General features: G+C 39.8%; 1 protein-coding gene across 3 annotated transcripts; it reads right to left on the bottom strand.

Annotated features, from left to right (window-relative positions):
• Positions 1 to 1,472: 1,472 nt before the first annotated feature.
• On the bottom strand, positions 1,473 to 15,751 carry hmgxb3 (HMG box domain containing 3). 3 transcript variants are annotated; one of them, XM_084945008.1, is made up of 22 exons: positions 15,529 to 15,751; positions 14,801 to 14,844; positions 14,560 to 14,711; positions 14,263 to 14,437; positions 12,605 to 13,111; positions 12,379 to 12,486; positions 12,134 to 12,268; positions 11,803 to 12,047; positions 10,625 to 10,734; positions 10,457 to 10,537; positions 10,173 to 10,255; positions 9,961 to 10,068; positions 9,706 to 9,846; positions 9,076 to 9,383; positions 8,286 to 8,413; positions 6,705 to 6,836; positions 6,410 to 6,594; positions 6,061 to 6,283; positions 3,893 to 4,026; positions 3,578 to 3,697; positions 3,174 to 3,383; positions 1,473 to 3,047 (listed from the first exon to the last, which is right to left on the bottom strand). In XM_084945008.1, exons 3-22 carry the CDS (start codon positions 14,697 to 14,699, stop codon positions 2,454 to 2,456), a joined length of 3,867 nt encoding a protein of 1,288 aa, XP_084801134.1. In that variant the 5' UTR covers positions 14,700 to 14,711; positions 14,801 to 14,844; positions 15,529 to 15,751; the 3' UTR covers positions 1,473 to 2,453. The 3 variants fall into 3 exon arrangements, with proteins under 3 accessions (XP_084801134.1, XP_084801131.1, XP_084801140.1); XM_084945005.1 differs by lacking the exon at positions 14,801 to 14,844; XM_084945014.1 differs by lacking the exons at positions 14,801 to 14,844; positions 15,529 to 15,751 and adding an exon at positions 15,234 to 15,519.
• Between the last annotated feature and the right edge of the window lie 7 nt (positions 15,752 to 15,758).

The raw sequence follows: 15,758 nt of genomic DNA, 5'->3' as shown, positions 1-15,758 counted from the left end.
CCCCAGGAACTTGTGGCCCCAGGCTCCGATCTAGCCCCCTGGATAACTTTGGAAAATGTGAGGGAAGGCGTTAATTTTGGACTTCTAACTACATTTATGTATATGTAATATCTTATACAGCTTTGGATATTTATAAAAAAAAAACTTCCTCATTGCTTCCTCAAACTTCCTCATATTACATTAAAGTAATTTTGTAATAGATAAAAAAGGAAATCACAAAAAAGTTCATTTTTTCCCCAAAAATCTACCAAAATGTGTGTTTTTTAATGAATCCATAATAATAATAAAAAATTAATTCACATTTTCTGTGAATTAACAAAATCAATTCAATTTTATAGTTACTGGGCATTCTTGAAAATAAGCTAGCACAACTTTTTTCTGTAATTTTATACATTTATTTCTTACAATTTAACTCCAAAGAGTCATGCAGATGGAGTTCATTTACTTCAGCAGCATTTATTTATCATGCAGAAAAAAATATATATGGTTGAACTTGCACTTTCTAATGTTAAAGAGGACATGAAACACTACACATATCAAGGCTAACACACATTGTGGAGCGCTGCTCTCAAAAACTGAAATAGTTGTAACACTGTCTGTGACACTGGATTGAAGAAATGCTTAAGTGGTTAAAGTGTAAGATTTGAGAGCATGCGTAGCGCCTTCTTATGCCTGTATAAAACATTATGTCACTGGGATGGTCGGTTGGTTGTTGCGGCTAATACATTTAAATTAGTTTATGTTAGCTAATTAGTGACAGAATTGTTGTAACGTTTGGGTTAGTACAGAGCATCTATTCAGTTACTGAAGGCAAATCATCTCAAGGTAGAAGACAGAATTTGTTGATGTCCATGGATTCTAGACTTAAGGTAGTTATTCACTACAAAGGATTTTCAAGTAAATTCACAACTTTTATAAACCCCTTCAATTAAAGCTGAATGCTTGCCGTCTAATTGTATACTTATTATTTGATTAAAAATCCACTGTGTTGCAAAAAAGCAACAGAAACTTGCTTTTTTCCCCATCACATCTATTCTATTCTAATTATCTAATTATATATTAATTAATCATAATTATATATTCATTCATTAATCCCCAAAGTACACCCAACATTGACTGAATTAATAACTTAATTAGTAATTTGCTTACTTGTGAACCTCTCTTCATTTCCTCAAGTAATGAATGATGTCAGAAACTATATCCTGGAGCTGTTTCACTTCTTTTACCTTTGTGGGACTTCAAAAACCATCCTGATGTTTGCAGCCTCTTTCATGTGATAACTTCTTGTAATTCTGAATGTCAGTGTTGCTTGTGGGTGGCTTTGATGTAGAACTGAGTAAGGAAACTTCACAGACAACAGATTTACAGAAGCAGACATTAAACCGTTACAAAGTTTCAGATTTCCTGTTGTCAAGTCTAAGTTTATCAGTTTATACACGTTATTTATACATTTAAATAAAGCTGCAAAGCCATTAATTTCTTCATATTTATTTGTGACAGAAGCAGTTTAATTTACAGACTACTTTTGCATATTACCACTATACACGGCTGCTTCGGTGCCACTTGATCAACAGGTGTCCCTACTAACAACTCTGCAGCCCCAATACTTCCACAGAGATTCTGTTCATCCATTGTTCATTTTAACTGCCAGGCAAAGTCTACGTTATCTTTATCAACACCAGAAAAAATGAAAAAAAAAACGAATACTTCACATAGACAGATATATTACATATCTTTTACGCAGCTGTTTCTTTAAAGGTTGGCTACTTCACTTGAGTCAACCCAACTCATTCAGTGTGGCACAAATTAAAGCAAAAACTACCAACAAGGGTCTATCACCACATTATCATATATTACAATTAACATTTTATAATCGCTTCCCAAAATAAACATCAGTCCAAAAGGCAGCGGGTGGTAGTTGAGAGGTAAGAGTGTAAAAATGTAAAGCAGGAATGCCAAAGGGTTATAAATATACCAAATAATTCAAAGCTAAATATTTACTTTCATGTTTGAAGTCGTAGCTGAGTGAATAAAACCCTGCTTACATTCTTTCAGTCAGAGGAAAGCACTGATTTATGAGCAGGACTCAAGGTTACTTACATACATTACATATATGTTCTGTTCTTTTTTCAATCTTTATTTCCTGTTGCTAAAAAAAAACATATATATATACATAGGTTACATTCATTTAGTCAACTGAGAAGGACAGCTTTGACAAATCTCATTACCATCAATCTGATCTACTTGTTCTCACACTTAAACATCTCTAAAACTGTTTCAACAACTTGATACAAGATCACCATCTTAAAAATACTACTATTGTCAGGGTTAACCCTACAATCACTACAATCACTAGTAGAACTTGCATGTTTCTAAATTTTTGCAGCCATTATACATTCAGTCCACCTCCCTGCCTGCTTGCTCACGTATCTCGCTTTCTAAGCCAAATTAGCTTATTCATCCAGAACAACTTCAAACGTCTCTATTCCTTCCTCCTGTGCCTGTCCCTCCACCCCACTTCCTTCATCTTCCTCTCCATCCGTTTTTATCTGCGCCACTCCCAGTCGGTACAGAGAATCCCTGATCACGACCTCTCCAGGCTGGCAGGCCTTTACAACTTGACTGATCTGCTGGCTCACGATGTCTCTGCTAGTAAGAAAATCTACCAGACGGTTGTACAGGTAATAATAAGCTGTGTTGTTGAAAACAATAGGTTGTTTCAGCGCACGGCTCACAGAAGGAACGCTAGAAGAACTTTCTGTGGAGTCACTCTTCAGTGTATCTGACTGTTCTTTATCCGGAGCACTCTTGTCATCTTCCTCGCCCTTCTCCATCTCTATCTCAGCTACCAGGCTAACATAGGGCTCGAGGTCTTTGCAGACAACCATAGAATGATGTTCTGGAGCAGCAGGCTTCTGGGTTTCCTGTGGAGGATGAACCAGCCAGCAGGAAGAGGACTTGGTGATGGGGTGGACCTGCTGGTTCTCTGCTCCGGAGGACAGGTCAGCACTGTACAGCTGGTCCTGGAGCTCCGGACATGACACGAGCTAAAGAAGACAAAGGACAGCTTGTCTGAGGAAGGCACCACACTGAGTGTTTACCTCGTAACTTTTGAATGCAAACTACTATAATAACAGCTTATTTCGATCACACTAAACACTGGAATCACACACCACTGGTTTTTCAAAAGGGTCAGAGAAGCAGCCTTGATTTCTGCCCCACATTTGTTTCGCCAGCTGTGGGTACTGCAGGTCAGTGCAAAGGGCCACCTGACGAGCACTGTCACAAACATAGACTGGAGGCCAGTAGCGAGATGACAGCAGCAGATCAACGTGGTCACGAGCCGTCTCTCCTTTCACCAAGTACTTAGACGCGCACATGACCTGGGCACAGGCATCACAGAGAAAACAATTATACTTTTAAAAGTGTGTAAAATCACTTTTGTTTGTTACTTCTTTAAAATACTTTGGTGTGTTTGCGCCAAATGACACTTGCAGATGGATGGATGTGATACAAGTTGATCCATTTAATTCATTTGTTTTGACACATCTGGATAACATCTGGCTGCTGTTTTTACCTTGTGGGGGCAGACTTTGGACAGCTTGCCAGCAGTGAGGTGTGCAGGGGGTTGTGGGGCAGTGGAGAGGCCGCTATGAACGACTGCGTACAAGGAGATCAGAGAGGCCAGCAGCTCATTCTAATTCATTCAAATGGAGACAGAAAGCAGGGTTTTATTAATACAAACTCTCACACAAATATAAGAAAATGAACGAATTAACAAAGCAAATTAATGATCAAGAAAACAGATTTTTGAAGATTTTGCTTCATAAGTAGTAAATTTAGTTCCAGTTCCAGTTATATGGTAGGAAAAAAGTGACACACACACACGTACCTTGGTGGAACCTGGGGCGATGTTTGCCCCACAGCAGTCCAGGACTTTTCTCAACTCGTCCTCAGTGTGATCTTCAATCTTGTCGAGTCTCAGCTGACTGTCGTGAATGAGGCGTACCAAAACCGATGGATCTCCTGAAGCACATGATGAACAATGCTGTCTTAAAAAATGGCCACATCCCTACTCCAATGCGTTTTCATCTTAAAGCAAGTTAACATATATTTCAGATCCACACTACTCTAACTTTTGCAAATGCTGCCTTCAGTTTTCATTTGAAATCTGTAGGTCTGTATTCAAGTCTGGTGAGACAAAACTGAGACTTTCCGAAATGATGATGCAGACAACCTTGATTTCTTCTCAGTCATATACAGTCACTAGTCACATTATTACATACATTTTCCTAGTACTGGGTTGGACTTTACTGTCCAAACGGTGACAGATTCAACAAAGTGCTGGAAACATTCCTCAGGGATTTTAGTCCATACTGACATGACAGGATCACACAGTTGCAGCACATGAATGATGTGACTCTCCGGTTCCACCACATCCCAGAGGTGCTCTATCACACTGAGATTTTTTGACTGCGGAGGCCATTTGAGTGCAGTGAACTCACTGTCATGTTCAATAAAGATGTTTAAGATGATTTGAGCTTTGTGACATGGTGTGCTATACATTAGAAGATGGGTACACTGGATGGATCCATGCTTCCGTGTTGTTTATGCCAGATTCTCACCCTAAAATCTAAATGTGGCAGCAAGTCCAGACTCCTCAGACCAGTCTTCTGTGGTCCAATTGTAGCCTCGGTTTCCTGTTGTTAACAAACAGGCGTGACAACCATGTGCTCTTCTACTAAAGTGGCCCATCTGCTTCAAGGTTCAGCATGCTGTGCATTCAGAGATGCTCTTCTGCATACCTTGGTTTTAAATTAGTGGCTTTTTAAGTTACTGTTGCCTTCCTATTAGTTCAAAGCAGTGAAACCATTCTCCTCTGTCCTCTGGCATTAACAAGGAATTATCACCCAGACAACTGCCACATGCTGGGGGGTGGGGGGGGGGGGGGGGGGGTGGAGCCTATCCCAGCTGTCATAGGGCGAGAGGCGGGGTACACCCTGGACAGGTCGCCAGTCTGTCGCAGGGCTAACACACAGAGACAGACAACCATTCGCGCTCACATTCACTCCCGCATTCACACCTATGGGCAATTTGGATTAACCAATTAACCTATCCCCACTAACTGCATGTCTTTGGACTGTGGGAGGAAGCCAGAGTACCCGAGGAGAACCCACGCAAACACGGGGAGAACCTGCAAACTTCACACAGAAAGATCCCAGCCTGATGGTGGAATTGAACAGGACCTTCTTGCTGTGCGGCAAGATGATGATGATGATGATGGATTTTTCCTCTTCTTCAAATTATTCTCTGTAAACCATCTCTGTGAGATGCTGTTGTTTGGGAAAATCCCAGTACATTACCAGTTTGCAAAATACCACCCCACGTGGAAACAATGCCCCAGTCAAAGTCACTTAAATCATAATTCTAATGATGTTTGATCTTCAGCAGGTTGTCTTGGCCACGTCTACATGCTTAAATGCATCGAGTTGCTGTCATATGATTGGTTTAGACATGTATTAATGACCAATTGAACCAGTATATCTAATAAAGCGGCCAGTGAGGGTATATTAAGCTCAAATATTATGGCTAGGCTACCTGTGAGATTTCATAGTTTTGCTTTTTCATTGCAATGACTTCTTCTAGTAGTGGATACCGCTCTAATACCTGTTACTAAATCACCATATTGGTGCAACAATCCCCTAATCCATGTTCTCCCGCCGCTCCTGTGGTTCTGTAACATTTCCATGTTATCGGCAGTCCGAGTAAAGAAATCCTTGATCTCACTTTTAGTATGTTTTTAATCCTCCGTTTCCTGTTTACAGCATCTCACGCACACACATGAATGGTCATGTGACATGTGTTTACTACAAAACTGTTTTTTTTTTAAACACTATTGCGCATTTATGTTCTTTTAGCCTTAAAAATCTCCATTTTATTTGCTTGATTATAGTACTTACAGCACTAGAATTTAATCACTGGAACATCGGACACCCCTTAATAAATATGATTTATGCATGTGGAGATTAAAATCAGCAGTAATTTACAGGAAGAACATACCCGAGGACTGCTCAGGGTGTGGCAAGACCTTGTCCTTCTCTGTGTTGATAACAGTGGGGCTCCTCATCAAAGGTGGAATGAAGGGAGCAATTATGGAAGCATCTACCCGTGTGATAGGGATGTCTGTGGTGAAAGCTGCTTGCTCAATAGCCTCACTCTCCATGGTCAGCCAGAAGTCATCCACATGTACCTCATCTGACACTGAAAACTCAGGCCAGGTAAACTGCAGAAAGATCACAAGAGGACACAACAAAAGAGCACACAGTCAAACACATATCCAAACAAAGCAGCCATTGGCAAAATGAAAATTATGTGGCATTAATTACAGCTGTTATCACCAAACTCTCACTTCTACATTCTTGAGCTCCAGGACATTGTTTGTGTGTCTCTGTGCAATTTCTATCTTTGGAGCAACGCCGCAAATGCCACAGATCATATCGTTGTAATCTCGTACGGTGAGGCACTCAAAGGCCCAGTAGCCACTCAGGAGAAGCTCTTGAATTTGAGATGATTCATCTGGATTAAGAGAATGGACTGGGGGCCAAAACCAAAGGAGAAAACAGACTGTCAAAGCCATTTTTAAAAATGTAGACCGTTACAAAGTAGCAGAAGCAATAAATGCTGAGTGTAATACAGGATTTTACCAGGATGACTGGGGACGTGGTCTACTATAGTCTTGGCTGCCTGAGAGGGTGACTGGCCTAGTTTGATGCTGGCCCTGATCTTCAGAAAGAGGTCGATGCTCACCAGCAGTCTGTTCCCAATGTTGAACAGACCTGTTAGAATTAAGAAAGATTCATCAACTTGACGCCAGAGAATATGGCTACAGGCTAAACCACACCTTATAAAAAGCTTCCTCAGTAAGAGCTGTTTATATCCACTCAATGCTGTTGGCATGAATACACAAGGAAAATATTGTTTCTCCATGGTCAGCCAGAAGTCATCAACATCATCAACAACCCCATCTGATACTTTGACCATATTGAGGCAGGTTGAAACGTTAACCTGTCCTTATATTATTAAAGGTTAGTATGGAGCTGAAAGACAATGACAACAGTTTTTGAAAATACTGATAGATTTGCATTCACTGGAGTCTTATATGCTATATAAAAGGCTTTTAACCAATCAGTGAAATAATTAATGCAACTGGGAAATGCAACATTTTACTGCAGAAGCTGACCTTTAAGGGCACTTTTTGGAGAAGAGCTATTCCAGGGCAGGTAGTTAACATTTGAACAAGCACCAATTTCTTTTTTGAAAAAGGAGCGACTGATGAGTAGCAAGGCTAAAAGTAGTGGACTGCTGTCTTTTCTAACATTTTAAGCAAACAGAAACACAGCACCCTTCTTAGTTTTACTGTTTTGGTCTCACAGAGCCACCGTTACTCATAATAACATTGCTGTTTTGGTAACACTGGAATTTCCATCACAACTGAAGACTGCCAACTTATTTTCTGTCCAGTGGATCACAGAAGCACAGTGTACTAAAAACTGGATAAGTCAAATTGGGAGCATGAGCCTATAAATGTACAGATGTTGTCAGAAGTTTACATACAGCATAAATGTCATGGTAGTTTGGGGTTTTGTTGATTTTTTTTAGCTGTTTTTCAGGGTGTAATGATTGTGAGGCATACATCTTTAACAACTTTAGAAAACAAGAACTGATGCATAGGATTGAATTTATTTTTAATTTTCTCTAATCCACATAGAGTCAAAGATTTTATGCATTTTAAGCATAAGGCTAGTTCATTCATTTTTAAAACGTTCAAGCTGGGGCTTTAGGAAGACCATTCCAGAAGTCTAATGCCAGCTTGTTTTATCCTTTCAAAACCAGTTTTGATGTTGTTTGGGATCACCAGCGAGAATTTAATAGGCTTTGGCCTCATCACGTTAAAAAACACAGTAGAACCTCAGGACCACTTATTGAAAGATTTAGATGAGTCTGTGTATGTTTTTGACCCTGTGTGGATTAGAGAAAATCCAGAATACATTCAGAACCAATACTTCTTTGAAAAAGAACAGTTCAAATAAATAATTAAAATTACCATGGCATTCATGCCTATGATAACTGAATGTAAATTTCTGGTCATTACTACATATGTGCCAGCTTGTGCCTACTGAGAGCTTCTGCAGACAAAAGGTAGCCAGTCTCCTGAGGAATCTTTATTTAATTCAAACAAATCCCATAATTATATGTGCAATATACCTTAAATTGGCTCTGCTTACCTGGATGAAGGTCAGTGAAGCTGTGCAGGGCCAGACACTGAACATTGAGACAAACCTTGAGCTGCAGAGAGACTGTCTGCATTAGAGTTTCAGTGAGCAGCCAGCAGTTCTCCTGTCCTGCAACAGTGCTAAAATGTACAGATACAGATAATGTAAGATACCAGATATGACAATAATAACTTTTTAGCATTTTTCAAAACACAGAGTTACAAAGTGCTTAACAGTTTGAATAAAAGCCACAGAGTGATGATAACCACACAGAAACAAAATCAACCATATACGGTCAGACACTCATTCCAACATACAAGCAAATAGTTGCAAATTATGGTCAAAGTCAAAGGGGAAAATATTAAGGGAAAGCTAACCTATAAAAATGACTTTTCAGCAGTTAAAACCAGTAACAGTGAAGTTGACCTGATGAGTGTGGAAGGCTAATCCACAGTTTAGGTGCAACAACCTCAAATGCACAATCACCTCTATTTTTAAAACCCTGGTTTAAGGATCGGAGAGGCCGGCTGCAGTGATGAGGTTTCAGAAGCTCTGCTATTTAAGCAGAGGTCAGAATTTTAAAGTGGATTCTGAAATTCACTGAAAGCCAGTGAAGGAATCGGAGAATAGGTGTAATATGTGACTGCTGACTAGTTTTTGTAAGCAGCCTTTCTGCTGTGTCCTGCTGTAACTGGGGGTTAGATATGGAGGACTGAGAGACACACGTGAAAAGTGAACTGCAATAATCAAGGTGGGAGACTACTAAAGATATTAAAACTAATCCTGTCATGCATCTTCTTACCTCTGATCACCTTTGAAGAGAGGGTAGTTACACAGGCCACAGTGAGTAGCTGCTGACTCGTAGTACTGAGGCCACCTAGACTGAAGCATGGTCTCTGCCTCGGTGCTGTTTTCCTGCTCCTGGTCAGCCACATGAACAAAGACAACCTGGAAAGTGTTGAGCTCCTGGATGAGGGTTAATGTTTCCTGAAGCTCAGTCTCATTCTCAGGAATCTGCAAAGAGCTGCGCAGCAGCTGCACCGTATTTTGACGCTGGATGTCTTTTTGGGCAGGACTAAGGGGATTGTATGGATACAGCAGAGTCTCAGACTGAAAAGGGGAAATTAAGAAATCAATGGAGACAAATGGATCCGTATTGAAAAATACAAAAATGTTGGTTTTAAAGTAAAAGTAAAGCATTTAATACATTTGTGTTCAGAAGTTGCTAAAGGTTTCTGCAATAATTATAGTGAAGACAAGTAAACGAAAGTGTTACAGCTGTAACAGAAAACAGAATCAAAGCATTCTCAGGGATCCCAGCTACTGCTACGCTTCATAAAATAATCAGCAAAAGATCAAAGAAACAGCTGGAAACTGATCTTACAGCACCTGCACTTTGGAGAAAAATTGGAGGAAGGAAGGTTTTGTGTACCTTTGTTGCCTTGGCATTCTTCTGGGTCAGCTCGCAGCCACATTTCGGGCACACTGCAGGTTTGTGCCTGTTCTTATAAATATAGTCGCAAGATGGGTTCTTACACCGACCCCTGCCTCGTGCTGTGGACAGTCCCAAATCCTTAAAGAATAAAGAAGTAAATTACCTAAATATCAACAAACAAGCAACATAGAGGGACAAAAGTAAAGGTTTGTACACAATTACAGCAGAATAAACTGCAAGGAAGATACTCACAAAACTGGAAACTGTTTGCTGTTTGAAAGGCACAACTGACAGGATATTCACTCTCCTGTCAGTCAGAGAAGACGTGGGCTGGCTTCTGTCAGCTGCGCCCGGAAAATCCTATGCAAATGCATGCAGACAGTTAGAAAGAAGGATTAACTCTGCTGTTTTGCAGTTCTGTGTGAGGTTTTTCTCTGTGTGTGTAACCATATGTATGTGTTAACCTGGTTAGCTGTGGTCGTTGGGACGGCCTGGCCGAGCTGCTTTAAAGTGCTGGGTTTGAGACCTGAGAAACTCTCTGGTGGCACTGTGGTTAAAAAAGAACCACATCAACTGAGAGCTAAAACCTCAGAAAATACAGTCACATCGATACACTTCATGATAAAATTGGTCTGCATGTGTCAAGAACAAGCACAGAGCATACATGTAATAAAACCAGACAGAAGCCACAAATGTGGAAATTGCACAGAATGAAGAATAATTAGAAATACAGTCAAATGATCATTACCATTCGGTGAATTATTGTTGTGTGAATACTGAAATTTCTCTTTGTCAGGTGGAACAGTTATGATCTGAAACACAGCACGACCTAAAACACAAACACATATGTTGACGCTGTAAGAGCCCAATTAAACACAGGCACCAAAACATTACTGCTGGGTCTGTTTCATTTCACCTGTGTTGTAGCAGGCAGGAAGGATGGGCCTCACAGGCCTCTTCTGCACAGTGGTACTGCTCTTTTCCTGGCCTTGGATTGAGGCACTTTTAGGATTGTCTTTCACTTGTCTAGAAATAAAAGAGTAAGTATGTCAAGTCAGATACACCCTAGTGTCAAAACACAGAGGGCAGCAGGCAGCTGTTTTAACAGCACAAAGAGGAAGTGAGTATAATTCAACTTCATCCACATTTTCAAAATGGCCTTTTTTTCCACACATTTTTGGCAGTTCTTGTTATTAAGGGAGGTACAGTAAGTGAAAAGAGAAAAAACAAGATATGTGTGCATTTTTAAAAATTAACAAATCCACTAATGTACATACAGTGCTGTGAAAAAGCATTGAGCCACCTCAAATTTCTTGACATTTGGTAGGAAAATGACAAATACGGGCATACAGATACAAATCTACAAATACAGGTACATGCCATTGATTTAGTGCCTTTTTATGCTTCAGTTATTCTGATATTATTGTTACATGGCTTAACAAATATTAAAAAAAATTTCAAGCACAAGATTAAAATGAGTTAACGAAAAATGTTGATAGTCCTTCAGAAAGCCCTGAGAATTAATGCTCAAAATGACTTTGAACATTAAAAGAAAGTATTGAAGAAAAATGTAAATATGACAGACTACAAGAAGCAATCTCGAGACTTTTGCATTTTACTTTTCATACTGCATGCCTTCTGCTAAAGCATAAAAGCTTCCATCTGTAAATAACCACCACTTAAACCATGTAATCCAGCGGTCCCCAACCCCCGGGCCTCAGACCGGTACCGGGCCGCGAGAGTTGAGGCTCAGGTGTGAAATGTATGGTTTTCAGGGTTTTTATCGGTTTTCAGCGTTATTTTGTTATCGTTTTAATCGTTAACTCGGTTTTCTTGGGTCTTTTCACGTGTGTTATGAATAAATCTTCTTTTTTTCGGTACCGGTGCTAGTTTTATTTTGTTGTATTTTTCCGCAACACCTTAAAGGCCGGTCCGTGAAAATATTGTTGGGCATAAACCGGTCCGTGGTGCAAAAAAGGTTGGGGACTGCTGATGTAATCAACTTGCTTCTTTAAAAGAACAAACACACTTAATATCTGATTTAATGGCCTTGTGAACTCTCAGACAGTAATAATCTGCAGAAATGACACGCACCTTGTTTGAGCCGGTTGTTTGGTGCTGCTGCCCTCTTGTGGCACTCCAGCTGAACGAACAGGCTGCTTTCTGGCGCGCCTCAGAACTTGTCCTTCTTTGTTGCCTGCAGTAGTATTTATTTTGCTGACAGCAGCACCTGCCTTCTGAGTTGTTGGTTGTGTGGTTTGACAGCTTTTATTAGCTTTTTTTTTAGCTTTTTGTTGCAACTGCCTTGAAGCAGCTTGCTTCTCGTGTGACTTTTTTGCCTATTAAGAAAATGGCAGCCAAAACTAACTGATTAGAACCACAAGTAAATAGTGAATATTTTTTCTTAGGTTCCATTAACACTTACAGCGGGTATCCATTTACCACCCAAGTGGCTCCCACACTCGGGGCATGTTGGTGGCTTGTGGCGGGTAACGTAGATAAATGAACAGCCAGGATTCAGACACCTCCCTCGACCTCTCCGAGTGTATGTCTTCACAGACTGATGAGAAGAGGAAAATATGTAACTCTAGGTCTTTCAAGTCCTAAAAATTAAATGTGTACTCTTCCAGATACAAGATTTTTCTTTATTTGACTAATATGCATGTTTACCATTTTATATGAAGGTTTGACACTTTGCTCTATGCTTGCTCCAACAGGGACCATCACCACAGGGCCCACAGAGCTCACAGTTGCCAAAGACTTGGGCTCCAGTAGGTTCTAGGGTAAGGCAAGAAGTAAGCAAAATACATGTGCTGTTATTAAAATTAGGTGATTATATAAGTTAATGAATATCAGTTTATAACCTGGCAGAAGATGGAGGACATTTAGGCCGTACCTGGGTGGGTATGATGGCCACCACCTGTGTGGTTTCCCCCTGTGTTTGCTGCACCATCGATGCACTGTAACTACTACTGCCAGCTTTTGCCTCATTTCCTTTCAGTATGACCCGATTTGCCGCACAGTCACCAGAGCCCTGTGAGACACTGGAGTCTCCAGAAGCTGTTGCTTTCGGTGAGACAGAGGAGGAGGAAGAGGCGGGTGGAATTCCTTGGAGGGCAGGTGACACTACCGCTGTTTCCCCTGTTATTTCATCAACAACAATGGGGTGTTCAGAGAGTTCAACCTTACCAGCCAACCCTAGAGGTGTCAACCGGGCTTCCTGAATAAGGGAGACTGAGGGCAAGCCATTTTCAGGTGGATTCTCCGTAGACTCAATGCTGAGCTCTGATTGAGAGCTTCCCGGCTGGAGACTTGAGGAGCAGCCTTTGGACAATACAAAGTAACTGGTTCTTGGTAGGATTTTTCGGAAGCCTGGCAGATCTTTGGAGGGACTAACAGATGACTGAGGAAAAAGCACAATCAAGACATTTTTATGGCCAAAAGAATTCATGATAAAGGAAATAAATTAATCTCACTGGAGGAAGGGCTTTTTAATCAGCTGTCTACTAGTGGCAATGTTTTTAAAAAGACGGGTTGACTTTGTGGAATAATGATTAATTTACTACTAGAGTGTCTACTAGTACAGTATTTATCGTAATAAAAATACTTTTTACTGTTAAGTTTTTACTGAACTTTTTAACTCCGAGATGAGGGAAAATCTGGATGTTTTGTTCAGAAAACAGGAGTAATTTAAAATTTGAATCAGTTACCATAGTAACAAATTCTGACTCTTCACGTCCAGCTAAACACGGTTACATGGTTTCTTTTGTTGATTCATAGTTTATATTTCAAAGAAGATATTGGAATGCATTTATTTGCTAAAGTTTAGGTATTCAATTCATATTTACCTGGAACATCAAAGTCCCAGGTAAATATTAATTGATGCTGCTGCCCTCTTGTGGCACTCCAGCCAACTAATAAATATTAGATAAAATAAATACAAGCTGTTATCCTTGTAAGAGAAAGAGATCTAGCATATCTGTGGACATGCTAGATTTATTCTCAGATCTTCACTGAAAATGTTAACATCACTCACTGTTTAGAAGTTATAAAAAGTGACTGTTTTTCATGATGTGATTGGCTGCAGTGATGGGGCCCTCCTATTATATTTATAAAATCATATTATACGATCATAGTAAGTCGTCCCTTGGAAATGACTTGTATACTTCTAAGGATGACTGCATGTTCACATATAACAAAAGTAAGGTTATGTACCTGCGTTTATGAAGGCTGCAGACAGTTTTCAACGTTCTGACACTATTGTTCACTATGTAGGAATATATACATACTTTCAAAGATAGTCAAACACTGTTGAGGAAGGTCTTAAATGTAAATTAAATCTTTTTTTTTTCCATATATTGAACTAAGTATTTTTCTAATTTATTTGTAACAGACTCATATTGCCAGGTGAAAGTGCACCAGTTTTGAATTCTAGCATAAGTGTTTAAGAAGGTTTAATCTACAGATTAATGGATTTAAATAATATGGTCTTCTCAGCTAATCCGATACGCTGCTTTGTTTACATTTTAAAAAAAAGTTGAGACTGCAGCTTACTGTATCTATGCCCTCCTTCTCCAACTTGGCTTTTTCCAGGTAGTAGCTTTTCTCAGCTACGCTGAGTCGTTTCCAGCTCTCACTGATACGCTTGTTGATCTCAGACTGTGGCATATTAGAGACTCCGAGTTGCATAATCTGGTGAACATCAAAGTAGTATAGCAGATAGGCAGACCTAAGGCAGACAACACATTCCAAGTCTACAATTAGAACATGACATTTTTTAAGACATTTTTAATGCCTTTGAAGCTCAGCCTGTGATGAAAGAAGGGTTGAAAACCATTTTATTCATGTTACCTAGGCTTCTTAGGTTTCTCCACACTGTCATCTTGAGGTTTGCTCTTCCTCTTTTTAAAGGATGTCACCTCCATTTGGCTGTAGGCACTCTCCACCTCTTCTGTCACTTTAACAACCTCAAAAAGCTCCACTTTGTCCATGTTTCCAAAGATCTAGGACAAAAATGACACACAGCAGGGGATCCATGTTTGAACAGTCAAGAAGATGGAATTTATTGCAGGGGTGTTGTGTCAAAGCGTACCTATCTCCACTTCACTTCAAAAAGGGAAGCACCAAAAATATAATCTAAATGGATAGTATGCATTTAGGCTTTATTTAACCAAGTAAAAGTCTCAGGGAGAATAAAGATCTCTTATTCGGTAGTTAACTTGCCAAGAGAGCAGTAAAATAGTTGTAAATAAAAACACAAACGATAAGAACAGACAAAAACAGACATTAGACGAGTGAATACAATATCTCGTTCACATGCAGTAAATTCTAAAGCTCAAATTGGAAACAACTTGCAAATTTGTTTTTATGAAATTCCATGTTTGCACATCTTAGCCATTTCATGCCTAATAACACAATAACATGCAACTAAGGCACAAATCAATAGCGGGCACAACGTTTAAACAGTATGACAAGGGTGATTTTACATAGTAACTGCAGTGCTTTTGACATTAAGTTTATTTCACCTCCTTTCCTCGGGTGATGAGAGGCAAGCAGAGGTGCTCATAAAGGCTATAACTAATGAAAAATAATACTAATAAAAGTACTGGAGTGTGACTAAAGGTTATTATTTGAATATATCGCTGCAAAAATGTCATGCACTTTTATCCACATTGCTCAGGGAGAGAGATACTAAACCAAACAAACATGTAAAAACCACCGCTCCTTCCTCGTTTTAAAGGTAGGTTTAATGGCGTGTGTTAATACTGCCCGCACGGTCAGTCAGTTATCCAATGAAATGCCTTCTTATTGAAGTCTTACCTACGACGGCCCAAGGTACTACAAACTACTCTGAACAACCTTTAGAAGTCGCCGAAAATGTCCATGCATTGTGTTATTATGCTAAGTAATGCTACGTGTTGCCTGTTCTTTACATTAGATAAAGAATTTGACGACGCTAGTAAAGGTGTAAAGTAGCCTCGTTGCTAGTCGTCTCATGAAAAAAGATGGCGGTTTGTTGCCATTGTCATTAACCAATCACATGCCAAAAT

The sequence above is a fragment of the Perissodus microlepis genome, chromosome 2 (assembly GCF_051167445.1).
Source record: "Perissodus microlepis isolate ML-2025 ecotype Zambia chromosome 2, ASM5116744v1, whole genome shotgun sequence".
Taxonomy (NCBI): Eukaryota; Metazoa; Chordata; class Actinopteri; order Cichliformes; family Cichlidae; genus Perissodus; species Perissodus microlepis.
Note: the sequence above shows the minus strand (reverse complement) of the source record. Positions and strands in the feature narration are given on the sequence as shown.